The sequence below is a fragment of the Carettochelys insculpta genome, chromosome 10 (assembly GCF_033958435.1).
Source record: "Carettochelys insculpta isolate YL-2023 chromosome 10, ASM3395843v1, whole genome shotgun sequence".
In the NCBI taxonomy this organism is placed as follows: domain Eukaryota; kingdom Metazoa; phylum Chordata; order Testudines; family Carettochelyidae; genus Carettochelys; species Carettochelys insculpta.
Genome location: NC_134146.1, coordinates 38,650,022 through 38,672,272, shown reverse-complemented (window position 1 = coordinate 38,672,272; position 22,251 = coordinate 38,650,022). Strand labels below are relative to the sequence as shown.

General features: G+C 44.8%; 1 protein-coding gene across 2 annotated transcripts in view; it reads right to left on the bottom strand.

The window, feature by feature from the left end:
* Window positions 1-22,251, bottom strand: part of FNDC3B (fibronectin type III domain containing 3B) — a 402,180-nt gene that overhangs the window by 48,905 nt on the left and 331,024 nt on the right. For both annotated transcript variants that reach the window (XM_075004071.1, XM_075004072.1), the window contains exons 22-23: window positions 20,707-20,987; window positions 6,317-6,529 (exon numbers count right to left, since the gene is read on the bottom strand). In XM_075004071.1, the coding sequence (XP_074860172.1) occupies window positions 6,317-6,529; window positions 20,707-20,987 (494 nt within the window). The remainder of the gene's footprint in view (window positions 1-6,316; window positions 6,530-20,706; window positions 20,988-22,251) is intronic.

Sequence of the window (22,251 nt, the reverse complement as noted above, 5' to 3'; positions counted from 1 at the left end):
TAAGCACTGGTTCCACAGCTCCCATTGGTCAGGAACCATGGCCAATAGGACCTGCAGGAGCAGTGCCTATAGGAATGGGCAGCATGTACAGCCCTCTGGCCCCTCTGCCTGGGAGCTGGACATGTCCACCACCTCTGGGACCCACCTGATTAGACTAAGTTTCACCTGGACAGTGCCTGCACCCCAAACCCCCATGTGAACCCCCTATTCCCATCCTGAGACCTCTCCTGCATACCAAACCTCTCACCCCCACCACCACTCCATGCCAAAGGTCACATCCCCAGACAAAGCCTGTATCCTTGCCAACACCCCCATCCCTACCCAGCCCTGAGTCTCTTACTGCTTCCGAACACCTTACCCCCAGCTTGGAGCTCTCTCTTTAACGCCATACCACGCATCCATGCCTCTACCTCAGAGACTGTGCTCCCAGTCAGAGCCCTCACCCACCACATCCTACCAGATTCCACTGAAAGTGAGCACTGGTGGGATGGAGTGAACGGGGGGCAGAGTGTCAAATAAGGAGTGCAGCTTGGGAGAAGGTGTTCAGTTTTGGGTGGCTAGAAAGTTGGCAACCCTAACACACGTCCTGCTTCTTCTAACATAGGAGGAACCAAGAACAGAAAAGGAACAGTTTCTTTTCTTACAGACACAATCCCTTCAGCCAGCACCAACTGAAAACAACTCTTTCTAGCTTTTTTCCAGGTTCATACACTGTGCTCACAGGCTAATACGTGGCATTCTTGATTTTTACCTCAGTTTCTCTCTGTTCTTGCCTGTTCTCAGTTTCTGGCTATGTCAGTTTCTCCTCCCTCCTCAACACTTTACCCAAAACAAAGTTCAGCAAAAGCATCTGACATGTTCACAGAATCTCTTTATCTATAGGTAGAGGCTACTTCCTTGCTAGGGAGCATCAGTTCATATCTATCAATCTCACTGAGGTTTTAATTCAACTCATAATGTGGTTTAATCCAACTATTAACAGGAACAATTAGTTGTATGGACAGATAAAGACTAATCACTACCTAAAAAAAAAAAAAAAAAAAATCAAAGCATTGCTGTAATAAGATTAGTTTGTACGGTCCAGGAAAAAATAACCTGCAATACTTTGGAAACTACTCTATTTTGATTAGCATGATTTTTCTGACATTACTAATTTATAACCACAGGCAATATTAGTTTAGTAAAATAAATCTAGAAGTCTATTTACCTACATATTTTAAGATACATATATGAGGCACGTCGATGTAGTATGTTAATTTTTTTTGGTATTTATCAACACAAACTCCCTGTGAAGTATGTAAATGCTATTATATCATTTTAATGAATGGGGAAAGGAGGTACAGGGAGACTAAGTGACTTGCTCAATATTACACAGGAAGTCTATATCAGAGTAAAGATCTGAAATCTGTCCTCTTAAGTTACCAGCTAGCTCCAAGCCACTGTAACATCCCTCTTCTCATTAAAAACTATAAAGCTGGCCTCACATAAAGGACAACTGCTCCTAGTGATTATAACACAGTGTTTGCCAGAAATTGACTTTTCTTCATTTCTACTGAAGGCAGCCCAATACAGAAAAGAAAAGAGATGCTAATTGGATCTTTTTAAATCTCACATAATGAACAAATGAGAGCTGTAGCAGCTACTTTCATGATGGGCACACCTTTACAAGCTGCTACATTCATCAGTGCCAAAAGATTTCCAAGTATCTTGGTTCATCATGTCTTGAGATCAGTGGAACATTTAACTCCATAACAAATTAACTGTTCAGCTTCACTATTGCCATAGAAAAGCCAAGAATTATACTTAATGACCAAGACACACTAAAGGGCACTGGCTCACTATTATTGTATGCAGAGAGACAAGCTGGGCAAGGTAATGTCTTTTATTGGACTAACTTCTGTTAATGAGAAAGAAAAGCTTTCAACCTCTTTATGTAAGCCCAGGTACTACTTAAATGACACTTGCAAGGGAGTTACAAGAATGGTCCGGATTCTGGTATACACATTAGCTGAGTATACATGTGAGCACCCTTTTGAAAGGATGAAAATCGAGTCTGGTGGTCGAAATAGCGGCCGTCGAAAGGGAGCACCCACCGCCATTATTGGATCGGCATTTCGATCCAATCTTTCAAAGTGCTGCCGCAGGTCTTTCAAAAGAGAGCGTCCACAAGTCTCCAATCCCTCTGTCAAAAGAAGGGAGGCAGAAAATGCCACCAACGGGGTCCCATGGCCAACAAGGCCTTCTGGGGCTAAAGCCAGCAGCCCCTTTTAAAGGACCCCTCCCTCTACTCCGCATGAGCCGTGTGCTGCCCAGTATTTCCCAGCCTGGCAGAGCCCACCTGTACCCACGATGGAGGCACAGCGACAGCTCCTGCAGAACACCACCTTCATTACGGACACCCTGCTGGCAGTGCTGTGCACCATCGCCGCAGCTGCACCTGATCTCATCAAGTGACTGGGCGGTCCCCCTAGGGCCATGGGGCTCCCCCACCCGGGGCACTGCCAGGCAGCTCTCCGGCTGCCCCGATGCCTCTGGACCCACTCCAGCAGCACCGACGGGTGGGAGCGCCTGGTGCTGGGGGAGTGGGGCGAGGAAAGGTGGCTGCGGAACTTCCACATGTCGAGGCAGACCTTCGACGAGATCTGCCACTGGCTCGCCCCCGCACTCTGGCACCAGGACACCTGCATGCAGCCAACCCTCACCCTGGAGAAACGGGTCACGATCGCCATCTGGAAGCTGGCCACCCCGGACTCCTACTGCTCCGTGAGATAGCAGTTTGGGGTCGGCAAGGCCACCGTCGGGGCTGTACTTATGGAGGTAAGGTGGGGCTGGGTCACGCAGCCCCCACAGGTGGGTGGGGGGGCTGGGGCAAGGGGAACCCACTGCTGCAAAGGGCCGGATGGGAGAAGGGTAGGGGGCTGGATGGGGTAGGGACTGGATGGGAAGGGGGCAGAATGGGCCCGAGACGGGGGAGACGGTGTGCCACCTGCACTAGAGCACATGTCCCCTCCCCCCCTGCAGGTTGTCAGGGCCATCAACACGATGCTGCTCCATAGGGTCGTCTGCCTGGGGGATCTGGACAACACCGTCGCCGGCTTCCAGGACCTGGGCTTTCCGAACTGCAACGGCGCTTTGGATGGCACACGCATCCCTATCCATGCTCAGAGTTACATGATAACATTTTTCACTTTTGCACACTCTATTGAGAAGACATTTCATGGACATGGATGACGCTTACTTTATGGGTAGCTTGAAGTGGGGCCATCAGTTTTTATGCCCCACAATGGGTCACTGCTTACAATGATTCTGGTGTAGCTGTCATCTTTGGTCAGCAAGAATGACAGCTCAGCAGCCTGTGAACTCCCTTACTCCCCTTCTCCTCAATCGCTAATCCGCACTATGCTGCCTACCACAGTGTGCTATACTGTAAGGCCTCAGAGTACATGAATCCAGAGTACACGACCCTGCTCTTACACAGCTGACCCCCGACTCATACAGTAAGCCCTTGCTTTAAGCGACTTCACATTCACACAACATGAAGCTGCTGGGCTCTCAGCCTGCCTAGCTTCCCGCAGCTGCAGGCAGCTAGGCAGGCTAAGAGCCGCATCCGCCTGCTTTGCAGAGCAGTGTCACTTGACAGCCGTGTCAGTTCACCCCCCTTTAAACCCCCTGCCAGCTCAACCCCCCCCAACTCCCCCACCCCATGGCCCCAGCTCAAACCCCCCAGCTCCCCTCCAACCTCCGCGGACATGGCCCCAACCCCCACAATCCATGTGTGGCTCCAGCTCAGCGTGCGTGGGACTCCAGCCCCCTCCCCCCCGCTCAAGCACCCTGCCCTGGCGCATCCCCGTCCAACCTCCCCCCCGCCCATCTCACCCCCCCGCCAGCCACACGCAGTCCCAGCTCACACCTCAGTGCATCACACTCCAGCTGTCAGTTGCTGCTGGCATGCGCAGGGGCTCTAACCCACCTGCCAGCTCAACTCACCCCCACCCGGTTCAACCCTGTTCAACCCCGCCCCCTGCCCAGCTCCAGACACCCCGTCCCCAGTTCACCTCCTGGCACATGCTGGGCTCCCAGCCACCACTGCATGTGGGGCTCCAGCTGTCAGCTGCTGTGGGCGTATGAGGCTCTACTCCTCCCCACCCCAGTTAACCCCCGCCATCTCATTTCACCCTGTTCAATCCCCCGAACCACCTGCGGCCCCATCTTACACCCCCCAGCACACAGGGCTCCAGCTTCAACTTGCACCCGTGGCTCCCAACCCCCTGGCACACCAACATGTGGGTCTCCAGGTCCACCCCCACTACCCACCACCCCAAGAGCCCTGGCTCCAAACCCCTGGCTGGGCTCAACCCCCACCCCAACCCCCTGCTGCCTGGGTCCAATCCCCTGCAGGCCCCGGCTCAGCTGCACCCTCCCACCCCCCTGCAGCCCTAACTCAAACCAAGTTGATCCCCCCTACCCACTCCCAGGGCCCCAACTCATCCTCAACTTACAGAAAATTCCAGGTAAGCGAGGGATTACTGTACTGTAATCAGGGTGGGGGAAACAAAGGCGGTTTACAGTCTGAAGGATCAGTAGGTTTCAGCGCTCTCAAGAAAAGCTGTCATTGATCACAACGGTAATGTTGAATCCATAATGGCACAAAACTGATCTGGTCTGAGGGCTTAGCTTTACAGATTTCAGGGCTGAATCAAGCTACAGTGAAATCTGTGGTATCCAGTGCTGGTATAACTGGCAAGTTCTGTTATCCAGCACTTTGGCCTGCGGGGCTACTTGGCCAGTCGTTGGAGGGTGGCTGCTGGCAGCAGTGGGGTTAGAGCTCAAGTAACCAGAAACTTTGGTTATCCAGCAATCCCTCTTCCCCAGGGATACCAGATAATCAAGCTTGTACTGTAACTGCTGCCTTCCCAACAATCAATTGATGCACTTTTGTGAAGGAATGCAAGGTAAATTTCAATGAACTGAGGAAGTAAAATCAGTGTGCTTTCTCCTGTGCAGACAAAGCTTGAATAATTCTTGCTGCATCTTGGAGGTTCCCCCATGCAAACCATAATGAAGTCCAAGTTTGTGAGATCTTACTGGACCATGGCATGCAGGTCAGTATTTAAGGGACCATTTGCAATGGGCAGAGGTAATAGGAGCTGTTATGAAAAACTCTCTTAGCTACTCACTTTCCCTACTCCCTGGGTAATATATTTTACTCTTATAAAGACAAGGTGGGTGAAGTAATCTTCTGTGAGAACAACTTTTGTTGGCCCAATAAAAAAATAAAGCAACTTACTTCTCCAGAGTATAATCTGATTTAGAGCAAGTTAAAAGTTTATCATTTATTTCCTCCAGTGTGAGGAGAAGGCAATCAGAAGCAGCTTTTTTGAAGGTTTCTTTATATCCCACTTCATCACATATGGCTACAGTAACAGGCACCTACCAAGTGTCACTGTGCTGTGAAACTGCTCTTTGTTACTCGTTATTTCTTCTGAATGCCTCTTGTTCATTTAGTAGAAAGCACCAACTGGGAGAAACTGCGGTGCAAGCAGCTGTGTGCCCCCCAGTCAGGAAAAGCTGGGGGCAGCACGTCTACCCCCCTCCTCCCCCAGCTGCCTGCTCCCCCAGCCAGAGGAATTCCAGGGATCTCCACAATGCCCCCCAATTTATACGAAATTTAATTTATGCAGAGGTTGTCCAGGATGCAATCACCACATAATTCGAGGGATTACTGTACTGGATGAGGCCCTTAATTCTTATTTTGCAATCAACATGCAGTTTGCAACCCAATACATTTATATTATTTGTCTACTGCTCAAAAATAGTCTAGGTATCTCACAAAACAATTACAAATTAATGCTCTTCCCTATCTTGTCATTCATGTACTTGTTATCCTTGCAACTTATTTAATTACCATTTCAGTATCGCGCAAATGCCACTTTTTGGGTAATATCACATTACTTTCTGCACTGTATTATATATCCCAGGGAAAGGAACAAATTAGTTATGATTGTGAAACTCTCAGGCTGGTATTCATAGGCAGAAAAAAAAATTCAGGATAGTTGCTAAATGTGGACTGTAAAATACTTCTGTAGTTTAACTGTTTTACAAAAATAGTGCGACAGGTGAGATACCACAAACTTATTTACAGGTTAAACTATTTGTAAAGAATTTACAGGACTGAATCCACAATAAAATGGCAATTTTCACAGTGTGTAGGTATAAGATAAAAGGCAAACAGCACTGTGATTCATTCACATAAATACCTTATGATGAATCATTTGTTTGCCACGAACATTTAAGAACAGAAACATGCACCTCTTACCTTTTGTTTCTGTCCTCTATCTGCAAGATATATACCATGTCATCGATAGGATGCAGTTTGGAGCTGCTATCTCCCCATTTCAACTTTAGGCTCTGAGGGCCTGCTGCAGCACACTCCAACCGAGGAGGCAAGGGTGGTAAGGGTCTGGTTTTTGCTGTAATGAAGTGGCTAAATGGACCAGTTCCAATTTCATTGACAGCCTGGATCCTGATTCTAAAATAAACAAAATAAAGCAGGTTTAAATCATGTGATTTCAGAAAGCACTTTATCCTAAAAAGCCCCAAAGGACAAAAGCCGTCAGAGTGAAATCTGATATAGCATCAATTCAGTAGGTCATAGGTCCACTCCCAGTAGTCTATATCTTGTCTTAGCAAAGTGAAAGGTTCTTTAGCTTACCAGTTTCCTGCTCTATTATAGTTTTCTCTGCATCACTGCAGCAGCAGTGAAGACAATGACCAATGAACAGAAAGACAGTAAGTGGTACACACTCTAGCTTAATTTCACAGCTTCACAGCCACGTTGCAAAGACCTTGTTCACACTGAATAGTGCCTATGCAATGGGCTATCCAACTTTAGTCAATGGGACTGCATAAACAGTGAGGTTCTACCTCACTGTAAGGGTATACCGATCTACTTATTAACTCATTTTTGCTACCAATTCATGGTCACCCTTACTCATGATGAGTTGCTAGCCACGAGCCACTAAATTTCTTCAGTGTGGCTTCTTGCAAAGAGAGAGACTCTTCAATGTGGGTAGTGTGGAAGAATCTGGTATATGGTGATTGTGAAATATTGTCGCAAACATGAGCAGCACGGAGAATTATGGGAGTCTATTGCAAAGCTGTCATCAGGTGGCAACACTGTTTTGCCAATAGAACTGAACTACCAGTTAAGTGGTGAGTGGCTTCATATCATGTTCCTAAGATACTGTATTGTTCCAGTGGATACAGCTCTTCCTTCACAGGGATTTCTGAAACCTAGTACAATCATACCAGAGACCAGAGTCCCCTGTCGCCAAATACTTGGGCGGCTGCCCAGCAGAGATTCAGGAGTTGCCCAGCTGATTAGCAGAGTGCCCACAGCACTTGTTTCTGCTGGTGGTGCGCATCCACACATGCCTCAGTGTGCACAGCCAATTTTATTCTGCCCACGGATGGAAAAAACTAGAGTGAACCCTGGCAGAGACCCAAGAATCAATCCATTTTTCATATTCTGAAAACCACTAAGAATAAGATTTTTAATACCATGGGACAAGAAAAGTATTAGCATCTGCCCTACATAAACATTATAGAGACAGTCTTCCAATTTTATATGCTCCCTTTGAATTCTGTATATTTAAATATTTACCATTAAAGATTTATGTACACCGTCAGTCCAGAACCTGGCTCCCGGTCTCATTTACCAATGGACAAAAGTTTACTGAGCCATCTGAATCAATTAAGTGACATAGGCAGTGAGAAGAAACCCAATACACTGGTAATCTGTACAGTCATACAGTTTTCTGGGAATGTTCTAGGGATTGAGGCAGGCCTCTGAACCTCTTGTGACACCACAGTAATGGCTTCTGCCTTCTATTATCATCTCACTCCTTTACTTTCTTGAGAGCTTGGAGATCCTTGAAGTAAATGCTATGTTAGTACTAATACTGGCACAGACAAGCCAAATGTACACTTCAAAAATCTGTTCACATCAAAGCGGAAAAGAGCAAAAAAAACTTACTGGGCAAACACAATGATTATGTTCTCACAAAAAATGCCCTACTTTAGATGGCTGGACAGATGCCACCTGATTTGGAAATGCTGTGCATAGAAGTCTAATTCGCTCATGAGAAAAGATTCCTGAAATAAGATGTTGCCTCTTTGGAAAGCTACAAGCCACCAAGAAGCCAGTAGCCACCATCAGAAAAACCGTCATTTGTAACATTGTCTTTGCCTAATATAAGGGAAGCTGAAGCTAAATGGAATCTTTCCACTTGACACAGCCACTTACTTAGATTAAAGGAAAAAAAAGGATAGTATTAAAACATCAAAGGGTTTTGTTGACTTAGAAGGTTTATTTTGTCTCTCTTGTTATAGAAAGCAAGAGGGAAATCATATTGAATCAATGTAGAGAAAAATCATTAATGTGTAAGTGAAGAGAGTCTTACCTGCAGAGCATACAGATGCAATACCTCTGTACACATAACATATTGCATTAATGCCATGATTTATACAAGGCACACATCATTGCTTTGTTGCCTTTAGGAAGTCTGAGGAGTCATACTCTCTCTCCCCCCTACTTGGGCTATTGCTCCTGGGAGGAAGTAAAATGTGAGAATATACCAAATCTCAGCATATGCTGCCCAGCACACAAACATCCCAGGGTGCACCCGTGATTCTAATCTTCTCTCCTTCTGTTACCGCCCAGCTTCTTGAGAGGCAGAGGTAGTGACAGTTCATGTGCCTCTGTGCATAGAAAACATTAAAACAGCACAGGAGACTAAGGGGACATGTTATGTCATCTCTCTACTATCTAGGGCTGCAATGTAAGAAGGGTCCCAGTCAAATTCAAAATGCTTTTGCTTTGGAAAAAACTCTCAGAAATCCCCACAATGCTGCCTTAAGTTCCACTAAGACATGTACTAACATCTTCATTTTACAGCACAGAATTTAGGCACAAAATAGCTAAATCACTTGATAAAAGTTCATGAGGTGAGCCAACCAGAGCTAGAATTAGAACTCAGTATTTCCTGGCACCCTGAACTGTGTTCTATCCACTGTCTCTTTCTTGACACTTCTGTGCTTTTTTATGAGCACTTTGGTCTTAATATTCTAATTCTAGACTTGGAAGAAAGGTCTACTGAATATTCCTACTTCAAGAACTAACAGTCTGTGCTCCTTTCCACATACCCACACACCGTGCTCTGACTTTAATAGACCTTACACTCATTCTTAAGGGTAGCATAGACCTGTTCAATGAATATTACAAAGTCTACTGCAAAAGTTGAAATGCATCATTCTCCCATGTCCCACTGTGAGTACAATTACTCATGGGATAAGAATAACATATTTGACTGTAAAAAGAGTCACTTCTTGCCCTGAAGAGGCATACCTGGAGCACTCATTGGCCTCATCTACAGCTCTTACGTGTTCTATATACGTCAGGAGCCTTTTCTTGGACAATATTCCCTGGAAGTGGTGATGTGATTAGAAATCAAGTATTCAGAATTCACAATTTATTACACTCTTACCTCATTGTTCTAAATTAGAAAGAACCTTTGTATGCTCTTTATTTCACTGTCTTCCTCTCTTGTTTTTATCTCTGTCTTGTGCTGAAACAAATGCTCCACTTTGTAAACCACTAAGGGAAGGTCAAGAGAGAAGTCCGAAAGCTGTATCAGATGAATGTTTGTCCTTCACTGTCTTAAAAATGTGCGGTTTCTGATTGCTCTGTTGCTTTATAAGAGGTGTTTCTTTATAAGCCACTTTTTTGGATCCTCTAATTTCACCCAGTTTAGTCTTAGGAAGTGAAAAAAGTTAGAAATTTTATTTTCATTTCTTTCCACCCTATTTTCTGGGCTACATTTTAAATTAAGAAGCCATGTACTGTATACTAGATCTCTACATTTAAAACCATACATCAGAGAAATAGCATGGTTTATTAAATGGACCAACCACTGCATTAGGAGCCAGGAATTCAAAATACTATTTACAATTCTGCCAAAGATTTGCCTTGGACAAGTCACGTCCCCTCTCAGTTTTTAGTATCTCTGCCCATAAAATTGGTATGACACTACCCTACGTAATTACCATAGATTAGCGTGATTAGGAGTAGTAGTAGTTATTATAGTCACCATCAAGATTTCTTACAGACCAAACAAGTGCTAGCAACGAGTGTTTCTTTATTTTTTAAGGTACTGATTCTGATCTGAGTCTCTCTTTTCTTCTGTTCCGATCTCTCTTGAGTGTAACTACTGAAGAGAATGGAATTACATTAATGTAAAGCCTTTGAGATCAGAAGGCCTTAAAGTTTCAAAACTCATTTAATGTTGGCACTCTACTTTCACAGATTCTGCAACTGATGATGCAATGAAGGCAACTGACAAATACATAAACTAAGTATGATTAAGACAAAACAGGTAAGAAAAAGAAAAAAAGCATAGACATTGAAACAGACTGATTACTGGTATTAACAGAAGCATAATTAATGCAAACTTTGTTCTTATTTCATAATGTATGCTCATTATTTCAGCTTCAAAAGTTACCATATTAATGCATAATGGCTTTCCAAGGTGAAAACAGGTGGAAACAATTTAAAATTTTCAGTAGCAAGCTAAGAATTCATCATCTAGTAATGACATATGGACACTGACATACGATTAAATTAAGAAATATCAGCTTTTGGTAGGGAGTTTAAAGCAATGAATTCACAATTAGACTTTCCATTCCTTTCACATTTTTCAGGAAATAAACCAGACCACAACAGAAACAAACCACCTGTCCCCAAATCATCTCAGCTGCCATCATTTTTCCATGACAGTATTATGAGAACATTAGCAATCTCATCTTGCATTTCTTAAACCTCAGAAAAGGTGGAGGTGTGTGCATGTATGTTGTACATTTTGGCCGTGTCAACACTACACCATAATTTTGAAGGAGCTTATTTTGAAGTTCATCTTCGAAGTAACGAACTTGAAAATGTGTGTCCACACACATGAAGCAGATTGAGTTCACCATCCACTATTTCAAGCAGCGGCCCAGCAGTTTGAAAGGACGCGTCTACACACCCATGGCCCCTATGTCGAAGTAAGAGGCCAGGAAATGCTACGGATGGAGGTTGCATGGCTGACGCGCTTCCGGGCCCTGCAGCCAGCCTCTCCTTTGAAGGACCCCTCCCAACACACACATCCTGCATGTGCTCAAGGCTGCCAGGCTGTACACAGCACAGCACACCCTTTGCACAGAGGTGAGCCACTGCAGAGATCCTTACAGATCCTCAGCAGCTCCCCGAGGGGGGATTTCCTGCAGGCCGTGGCCAGCTTGCTGGCAGTGCTGCTGGTGACCATCCTCCAGCAGCACCGTAGGGTCAGCCGCATAGGCCCCCTCCTGCAGGCCCTCTGCCAGGGACAGTGGCTGCACCTCCCGCTACCCCCGGTGATCTGGTGATGTTGGGGCTTTCCCACCAGCACTGACTGGTGGGACCACCTCGTGCTGGGGGACTGGGACGGTGCAGGGAATCTGGTGGGGATGGGTTGGGGGAGGAACAATGGGAAGGCAGGGGTGTTGAGGGGGTATGGCAGCTTCTGGGTCAGCGGGAGCCATGGGAGGGATGAGGGAGGGACCTGCTCTTCCTGGGTCTCACGGACCACTAGCTACTGGCTGAGTGCCAGGCAGGAGGGCCCCAAAGTTGGCAGCCACACAGGGAGTGGCAGGAAGTGGTGCTGCGGGAGGTGCAGAGGGGTGGTCTGGCGAGGGAGCAGAAGGTTGGGCAAGGCAGTTGGCCACAGCTGGGTCAGGGTTTCCAGGCTGTCTGCCACCTGCATCCACACCTCCTGCTTGGCAATCGCGCAGGAACAACGAATCAGGTGGGGTGGCTGACTCCCGGCCCTCTGCGGATGCAGGCTGGTGCTGGACAGGGCTGGGGCGGCTTCTGGAAGGCGGACTTGTGGAGACAGAAGAGAAGAGGGGGATGACCCATGAGTCGTATGTCCTGACCCAGGGGGCTGTGGGCCCTGCTCCTCTGGCCCTCATCCCGTCCTACTGTTGTCAGATGACCCGGAGGCCTCCTGCGATCCCGGGTACAGAGGGGTTCCAGCATGGTGAGGGTCAGGACAGGTTTGGTGGCCCCCTTTTTCCCTAGCCATGTGGAGTGTGGGGCTGTGCAGGTGCGGGCACCGAGCATCATGTAGATGTGTGGCACTCTGCTACCTGTGGCATGGGGCAGGGTTCCCTCCCCAGGATCCTGAATGCCCCATAGCTACCGGCTGGTACCTCCATGAACTCTGATGACGCCTAGCTGGAGATGTCGCGGTTCCATGTTCCGAAGGAGAAGGCGATGATGAGAGTCCCTGTTGCTTGAAACCTCATCCTTGCTCCCTGCCTCTGTACCCTGTTCCCCTGGGAGGGAGCTGGTGGCACCTGCAGGTCCCAGCTCTTCCTCAGTGGCCTGCTCCAGTTCCTCCTCACTCTCCATGCTGGGGGTGGCAGTGTCCAGGAGATGCTCTGGGGGTTCCATCTTCTTTGACCCCAGGAGATGGTGGAGCTCCTCATAATGGGGGCACCGGGTAGGCCATGTCCCCGACTGGCTGGCGGAGTCTCAGGCTCGGCAGTAGGCCTGCCAGAGCTCCTTCACTTTGTTTGCACATATTCACTGCTGCTGGAGGAGTGCCCCAGGCCAGTGAGGCCCCTGGCCAGCTGGTCACAGGCATCAGCATTTCATTGCCGCACTCCAGTTTGGAGCAGGACCTCCTCCTCCTGCCACAGTGCAAGGAGGTATTTGACTTCATCCTCTATCCAGGACGGGCCCCTTCTGTGTTGGCGATGGCTGGGCTGTTGGGATCCCTGGCTGGGTCCGCCGGTGGGCTGCAGGGGTGGGCACCGGGCTCCTGGCTGGCCAATGCAGGTGGCTGTTGGCACGGTGTCTTTGAGGAGCGGTCATGCAGCAGGGAGTTCATGCTCCCTCTGCCTGTAGCATGCTTGCAGCTTCCTGCCTAAAGTCGCTAGGTAGATACGTCTTTACGTGCGGCTGGCAGTGACCATAGAGTCCCATTTGGGCTGGCTGGAGTGTCTTGGGGCTCCTGCAGGCCGCTGCCATGGCAGACCCACTACTCTGAAGTTACGGGATGCAGAGAGTCTACACACATCCTATTTTGAAGTTACACTTCAAAATAGGGGCACTATTCCCGTCCCAGGAATGGAATAAGGACTTTGAAGTTGGGCCCCCTTACTTCGACCGCAATTTCAAAGTAACGTATGACGTGTGTAGACACTCTGTGCTTAACTTCGGAGTCAGCCCTAACTTCGGAACTAATTTCAAAGTTCATTGCCAGTGTAGACATGGCCATACAGGCATGTATATTTGTGAACAAGAAAAACTGGAAAGCTGGTGAAAACTGCATTCAGCCTCAACTTAAAAACAAACAAACAAACAAACAAACAAACAAACAAACAAACAAAAAAAAGGCATTTTCCCAAACATACACTTTGGAAAAACAACCACCAGCAGTGCGAGAGTACCAGATTAAAACTTGCCAGGCAAGTCCTCACTCATGCTATCACATCTTTACCAAGTAGCTACTGTATTCCTGATGAGGCAAAACCTGCAATGTATGTCGGTGTAATGCTGGGCCTTTGCGGGTATATGCATATCCACGTTCTTCATACAACTGTACATGATAGGCCAGATTGCACTGACCATCATGTGGGTGCATATGAAGAATACTCTCACACAGGGCTGCCGATGCAGAGGTGGGACAATGAAGGCAGTTGGCCTGGGGCCAAGTGATTTAGAAGGATCAAGGGCTCTGGGCTGCTACTATCTCAGCATCAGTGGCAGCTGCAGCCCTGGGTCCTTAAAATTGCCACCAAAGCCTCACATGGTGCTAAGGGGTGACTGTGGGAGGGACTGCATGGTCCAAGAAGTGCTAAGGTCTGGCAGCACCTAGCCCCATCCCTTCTAGTCAATGCCGAGACCAAGGCTCTCCTCCCAACATTGCTCAGGCCTCAACGAAGACTGTTGCCAGCCCTGCATGCGTGCGCACGTGCCTGCACACACACTCAGAGTGGGTTGCACTGAACAGAAATAAAGAATAGGAACGTCTTCTGTACACGGCACTGGAGAAAGTATTACTGGAATACAGTACTCAGTTCTGATGTCCATGCTTTTAAAAGGATGCTGAAAATTGAAAATGGTTCAGAAGACAGCTACAGTATAACTTGAGGAGTGAGAAACCTTTTTGGTGAGAAGCTTAAGAAGTTCAGTTTCCCTCAATTATTAAAGAGAAAATAAAGAGGTGATGTGATTGTGATATACTCTGTAAGGACCTACCCTGGGAGATTTCAAAACAAGCTTCTTTAATAGAACACCACCTCATGAAATCTTATAATTGGAAGTTTAAGCTACACAAATTCAAATACAATGCAACTGAGGGTAACTTAACCACTAGCGTACCCAGGAATGTCGTGTATTACCCATTATTTGAAAAAAATTAAATTAAGATTAGATGTCTCCTTCTAAAACATATGACAAAGCTCAACTGGAAGTCATAGTTGATGAATAAATTACTGGTTGAATTTCTATAGCCTGTGTTATTCAGGAGCTCTGACTATATAATCATAACAGTCTCATTAGTACAGAATATCTGTAAGTCTAACAACAAAGGTTAGTTATCATTAACACAAAATTGATCATTCTAAAAAATGCCACTTCTTCTTTAGTTTCTAGGCCTAATGTCAAGAATAAGAAATAATTCCTGTGAGGTACTGCATGTTCTCCATATTTTGCAGGTTCAGACTGGATTCTACAATCAATTCTTTTTTTTAAAAAATGAATACTTACATACTGGAAAACAGCAATATTGGCAGTAAAAAAAAAAAACTATTTTCAAAGAACTCACAATTTTTTGTGCCTAAAGATTTAAGGGTTTCTTGTTAAACCTTAACCAGGCCTTTATTTTTGCTTATGTTTGAAATTATTTCAATTTACCATTTGTCAGTTTATAGTCTAGCTCCTGAGTGCCCTACTTTAATGCTCAACCACGAGAGTGAAAATGAACAAGGAAATTATTTGTGCCTGCAAAAATGAAAGTCAGTACATGAAATTCTGCCCTGATGCTTCAATTCTAGCCAGCTGGAATGACTGTTTTTCCTCTTTAAAAAGCACAGAAATAAGCACATAATATACAATAAGAACATATGAAGCATTTCATTTATGCCTTTGTTCAGCGACAATGTCAAAAAGTGTCATGTTAATTTCAAACAGTCCACTAGTGTGCCCAGTAAACTTGAAATACACATGGTTGACTACGGACTTGTATAATAAACAAACAACGTGAGCCCTTCCAACAAGTCCACAAAGTTGGCTGAAGTCTTGCAACAGTTTCCATTACTTGAAAAGAGCTTCACTGCAGAAGAGCACTTCAGCATGTATGGATTTTGCTAGCTATGAGCAAACTCAGAAGTAGTTGAAACAGACATCATTACAAAAACAGATGATAGGCAGTCAGTTTCCAAGGCAAGTACAATCTTTTTATCAGATAAAACAGGATTTTCAACGTTCTCTGGGACAGGCAGGTAGCGTTACCATGTTAGCTAGTCATTGGACCAATCTGACTACTAACCAAATACACCCAAAACACCTACGTTATGGGACAGTTTCAAATCTTTAAGTGTAAGAATCTGTCACGAGTTACCTCAAATCATCTTCATGTTGTTTACACTGAAAGGATTCACATTATCTAAGGGTTTTATGTTATTTCAACTATTTTTATCCTGTTAGCTCAATGTGCAGACTTACTTGGTAAGCTACTGCTGTGCAAAACATGCATTTTTCCAATTTTGGTTCTCGCTGAGTCACAACTGGAGGTTTGCTTTGAAATTCTGGCTTCAAAACAAACCAAAACCTTGCAGTGAAATGCCTCTGAGACCACAGAGTTTTGACTAATTTTGCTGACTTGAAACACAGACCAGGATTGCCAAGAGATTTGATAATCTCTGAGGACTTGCTTAGCATTTGGGTTTGGAAAGAAACCTAATGCTAGGTGACTTTCACTTGTTTTCATTGCACAAACTTCACACAGCTTTATTACAGCCCCTAGATCATAAAATAATACTTCCACATCAGAGCAGCTCAAAGGGATTTGCAAATGATAATTAATTAACCCTAACAACCTTCGTATGTTATGCCTAGGTAATATGACTGGTGCTCTGAAATATCATAGACAGGCAGAATGGATAAACACAGATAAGAGGGAAGAGACATATCTGAGAGTAGATATGACAAGAAGGGGCTATAAAGGGGTTTAAAAATCCACTAGTAACTATTTTAAAAGTTTCTTTCTTCAAATCTAGCACACAACTACAAAGTATGGTCAACACTGCATTAACTGCTTCTGAAACTCAGCAATGGCTTTGGGCTTTCCAAGACACAGCTGAGGTAGAGGTTGAACCTCTCTAGTATGGCACCGTTGGGCTTTGACCGATGCCGGACGAGAGAATCTGGAAGGCCACTACCATCTAGCAGCATTACCAACACTTTCACTGCTTAATGGGTGCTTAGAAGACAGTTGGGGTAAATTACAGCTTAATAACAGAAGAGAACAGACAGTCAGGACTGGTTTCTGGAAACAAACTTGATGGGGGTCATAGGAAACCTGGTCACACCCATGATAAGTAAGTCATACGGCTAACTAAAATCATGCTGGATTATGGATGTTGCTGAATGAGAGTGTTCTGGATTAGAGAGATGCAAACTGTAACATATTTTCTAAAACATACAAGATGCCCTGCCATGTATTTTTGCTTCTGTACTCAACACTTAGTTCTTGTTGTTTCCATAATATCATTTTTAGAAGCTTGGTCCCACGGCAATCATTGGGACCAGTTATGTAGTTAATGTTTATGGTCTCAGTTTTCCATTCAGATAAGAGACAGACAATCAGACTCTACTGTTAAAAATCATTAATTTAATATGGTGCCTTATAAAAAGTAAAACAGAATGTAAACTAAGATTCAGGGCACAAATCACAATAAGACCTCAATATAACACTTTTGCTCCTTCTGAGCAGCAGCAAGAGTTTTAGACAAAGAGCTGTTATATGATTAGTGAAGCTTATCTGAATTTCTAGCTCTGATCTCTGATCTCTTTTTTTCAGCTTCAGAGATCAGTATACCTACCTAATAGCAACGACAGAACAACAAAATACGAGAATTAAAAAAAAAAAGAATTAGAATTTTTGAATGCCCCATTAATACTACTACTAATGAAAAATACTGGCTCATTGTATCAAGTCACTGCGTACTGATGAATCATTTTATTTTGTTTCGGTTGCTCCTGCACCTCACATGCAATATGGTGAAAACAAGATGTCCCAGACTGACGAGGCAGCACTTAGAAAAATTAAGTAGCAGCTCACAAGACCAACTCAAGCCTGACAAACACCTGTCAGTGATGGTCTAAATCACTGATTCTCATCCAGAATCCCATGGGGCAGGGCTGCAAGCAGGTTTCCGGGGGTCCACCAAGCATGACTAGTGATGGACTCACCGGGGCTTGGGCAGAACGCCTAAGCCCTGATCACCTGAGCCCCACTCCACTGCATGAAGCAGAAGCCTAAGTAACTTAGCTTCGTGGTCCATCTTACTATGTGGTTCCCAAGCATGTGCCCTGACAACTATGCATTAGTGCTGGCAAGCAGCACCGACAGCCACTGCAGGCGCTGGCAGAAGGTGGGAGGGAGGCCCAGCTCCATGCCCCGAAAGGGGAGAGGCCAAGAGCAGAAGGGGTGTGGCCAAGGGCAGTCAGCTCTCAGTGCTGCCTGGCGTGTGACGCTGCCCCTTAGCCATCCTCACAGCTGTGCACAGCCACAGCAGCACTGCCATGGCACTTCAAAGGGGCCTGGGGCAACTGCCCCCTTTGCCTTTCCCTGCCTGTGGGCCTGACCTGGCCCTGTTTTTATAGGCAGAAAACCAGTTGTGGCACAGGTGGGCTGTGGAGTTTTAACTGAGTGTTGGGAGGGGCTTCAGAAAGAAAAAGGCTGAGGACCTCTGGTCGAGAGACTGCTTAATTCTGCCTTGGGTGAAGGAGACTGGAGTAGAAAACTTCTTGAGATCCATTCTAGTCCTGTGACTCTATGAAGAGGAGAAAGAGCTGAGATTGACTTTTTTGTCCAGGCAACAGCAGCCTCCTTACACCGGCCTGCTTCTTTGCAGGACAACTGGTAGTAGGAAGAGTAGGTCTGTCTCCACAGCAGTCAAAGAGGTTATAGTTCTGATGAAGAATTTTGCCATGTTGACATTTGTCCAGCTGGATCTGTAGTGAGGCTTTCAGTTTACTTGATACAAGCCACTGACAGGTCTTTAAATAGTAAGGATTTATGGTCATCATCAGCTGTAGACTGTATTTAAACTAGTGACCAGAAAATGAAAGGCTCCATATATCCAAGTAGCAAGCACTGAGCCTTCCAGCTGCAGTTTATGTTTTACATTTCCATAAGCTGGTAGAAAACTGGAGGCCACTACACCATTCTCAGTGCAATTGTGTTAAAGTTTGAAAAAGTGTTGACCACCCTAGCTAGGCTACAAATGCTTGCACGGTTACTCATGACAAATGACGTTGCGAGTCTGTGCTGTGTCTAGTTTTTACGCGCTTTCTCTATTATTCATCTTTAAAAAAAAAACATTTCTAAACGAGCTTTCATGACATGATCAGTTCCACTGTGTACTACTCTTCAACTATTTGTCACTTGTTTAAGTATCAGAGGGGTAGCTGTGTTAATCTGTATCCGTAAAAACAATGAAAAGTCCTGTGGCACCTCTGTCAGATGCATGGGGTCTTTTGTCAGCAGTGGTGTCTTTGCCCACAAAAGCTTATGCTCCAATAAATCTGCTAGGCTATATCTACACTAGAGAGTTTTGTCAACAAAATGCTTTTTGTGTGTAGACGTTAAAAGTGTTTTGTTGACAAAAAAGCTGGGTAGATGCTTCAGGGCGCCCTTTTTTCGACAGAGCGGGTCAAAAAGATCAATTTGCTTTTATGTGTAGAAGTGATCTGTGGACATAAGTTGTGTCAGAACATCTCTTATGACAACAACTTCCGTAGACAGATGCTTCTATGTTGACATAGCCTTAGTCTATAAAGGTGCCACAGGACTACTTCTTGTTTTCACTGCTTAAGACAATTTCAATTCCAGCAGCAATCACAGGGACATCATGAAAAGAATGAAAATCTGATTAATTCAAAGCATGGATATACATTTGGAAAAGACATTTTAGAAAAATAATTAGAATTTGAGTTGTTACTAGCCCATGACTTTTAATTCCAAATTTCCTCATTTTTAGTTATTTTTTCATACTGAGATAGCAAATATACTCAAAAGAACATACACAAATCACCATTTAACAGTACACAGCTGTACAAAAAGTTATTATAGTTAATACCTATAAATACTTTACAGAAAATTACTGAATTGAAATTAAAAAAAGATACATTGCAATGAACATAACACTATGTTAAGATAGAGGCATTTATCATTTCCCATTCTCGGCATGTACATTTGTCAATTGGTCTTGGGTCAAGTCTTGTTAGGACTGACATTTCCTCTAACTGGTCTTCCCTCTGTTTATCTCAAAATTAGTCCAGTCCATCAACCTAACTGAAAAGGAGTCGACCAGCCCTTAAACTCCAGGGCTCCTCTTCCTTTGTCTCCCTGTAACTTTCTTATAGGCAGGCTGCCATAGGGCACTTGTCCCTACATTAGCCCAGGTATTTCTGGCTCCCCGCCTCTCTCTGTTCTTCCTTTATTACTATAATTGTTTTCCTTATTGGTCCCAGAGCTGGCAGCTGTGTCGGGAGCTGGTGAGCCTGGCTGCCTGTAAAGCCAGGACGACCCTCTTCTCCCTTCTGTCTGTGCTCCACATGGGCTGTGGCCACACTTGGCCAAAACTTCGAAATGCCCATGCTAATGGCCAAATCGAAGAATAATAACGAGGCACTGAAATGAATATTCAGTGCCTCATTAGCATGCTGCCAGCCGCGATGCTTCAAAAGTGCCACTTTCGAACACGCGCGGCTCGGCTACATGGGGATCATTTTTGAAAGGACCTCGCACATTTTGAAATCCCCGTAGCTCAGCTTACAGGAATAAGGACCTTTTGAAAAGGACCCCCGTGTAGCCGAGCTGTGGGCATTCGAAAGCAGCACTTATGAAGTGCCATGGCCGGCAGCATGCTAATGAGGCACTGAATATTCATTTCAGTGCCTCATTAGCATTCTTCGATTTGCATGGCCATTTCCAAGTTTTGGCCAAGTATGGCCACAGCCATGGGGTTTGTAAACCCCATTTCAACATTATGATTAATTTTATCTGCCTTGGTATTTGTTTAATAGAGTAACTAACTTGGTTTCCAAACACATCAGACAAAACCAAGGACAAGGCACACAGGAAAATAAAGGAAATAAATGTTGGGGGTGACAGGAAGTGGAGACACAAGAAGATAGAAAAATTAGTTATCTGAACCTAAATTACTCCAATTCATTCCATAAATAGATCATTACACTTTCTCTAGTTATTTAATAATAGTGACTTCTTTTTTCTTCTTCAGCCTGATAAAGATTCCTCAGAACTAGTTAATCTGTATGAAAGCAACATAAATTTTCATTACTGTACTGAGAAATGCCAGGATAATGACACTCACCGATAAGAGGTTTCTGGAAGCAGATCATCAATAACATAACTTGTAATGTTACTAACTGGAATGCTGATGTCACCAAGGTCAATGTTGTAAGAAGTAATCTCAGACCCATTATTGCACGGTTCTTCCCAGTTTAAAACAAGGCACGCAGAGGGTGATATCTGATAGGCATCCATATGCTCATCCTCTAATACAGAGAGGTTGCAGACTGCATCAGGTACTGATGCTGGAGTCCTGCAAGTTACTAGATCACTGTAGGGTCCAGCTCCTGCCTGGTTTAGAGCCTGTGGAACAAAATAATCATTTTAGAGCAACACATATTTCATTTCACACGTCAATTAAATAAAGTTAGACCAATGAACCTTGCTGTCTGGAAAAGATATTAACCACCTTAATTCATCACTTAATAATTTATGCCCCTTATATGCATTAAAACAAGTATCTTCAACTACTATCCAAATACATCATTCACACAGTTTGAAGTGTCTTTAAAGAGTACATATAATTCCCCCTCCTAATGCAGGCAATCCCTGACAGGTGTTTTGGTCTACTGTGTTCTTAAAAATTGACAATCCTGTTTTTTTTTTAAATCTATTTGCTCCAGCTCCCTAAATTGCTCTGTCAAGGATTGAGCCCATGACCCTGGATTTAGCAGGGCAACACTCAAACCACTGAGCTACCCCTCCCCCTCTATCCTAGTGACACATCAAACTGTTAGGCTCAAGACTGGGGTGGCACTAATCAGCACCTCCCTCCTGCTGTGTTTGGTCAATGGGATTGTGGGCTTCCCCTCGCTGGTTGAGCTATTGCGGGGCCAATGACCGTGCCTGTGCCTCGCCCCAGCTGCTCTCCATTATCTAGATTATTTGAACATCTGGCAACCCCCTGGTTCCACAGCTGCTGGATATGAAAGAGTTTACTGTACTTTTTGTCCTACCATCAGTGGACATGGAAAACGATTGAGCCTCTTTACAATAACCCTTAAAGTGTTTAAAGATTTCTGAGGTTCTTTCTTCAAGACTAAACACACTTTTTTTTTTTTTTTAAAAACTTTTCCCCAGGGTTAAGTTTTCTAAACCTATCATTTTTGTTTCTCTCTCATAGATTTCCTCCAGTTTATCCACATCTTTCCCAAAGTGTGGAGTCCAGATTTGGACACAGTATTCCAGCTGAGGCCTCAGCAGTGCCAAGTAGAGTGTGACAATTTCCTCCCATTTCTTACACATGGTACAGTTGTTAACACAGGCTTTTTTGCAACTGTCTCATATTTTTCAGCAGTACTAACCCCTAGTCAAATATTCCTTATTTTTTAGTTGCATGTAACTTTTCCTCACTAAATGTAGTATTTTGCGTGTCCCTAGAGAATCTGGACTTGTTGATTTCAGACCATTTCTCAAAGATGTTTTGAATTCTAATCATGTCCTCCAAGCATAGCAATCCCTCCCAGCTTAGAGTCATCTGCAGATTTTATAAGCATACATTCTACCTATTATCCAAGTCCTTTATTAAAGTATTGAATAGGAGGAAACACAGGACTGACCCCTACTG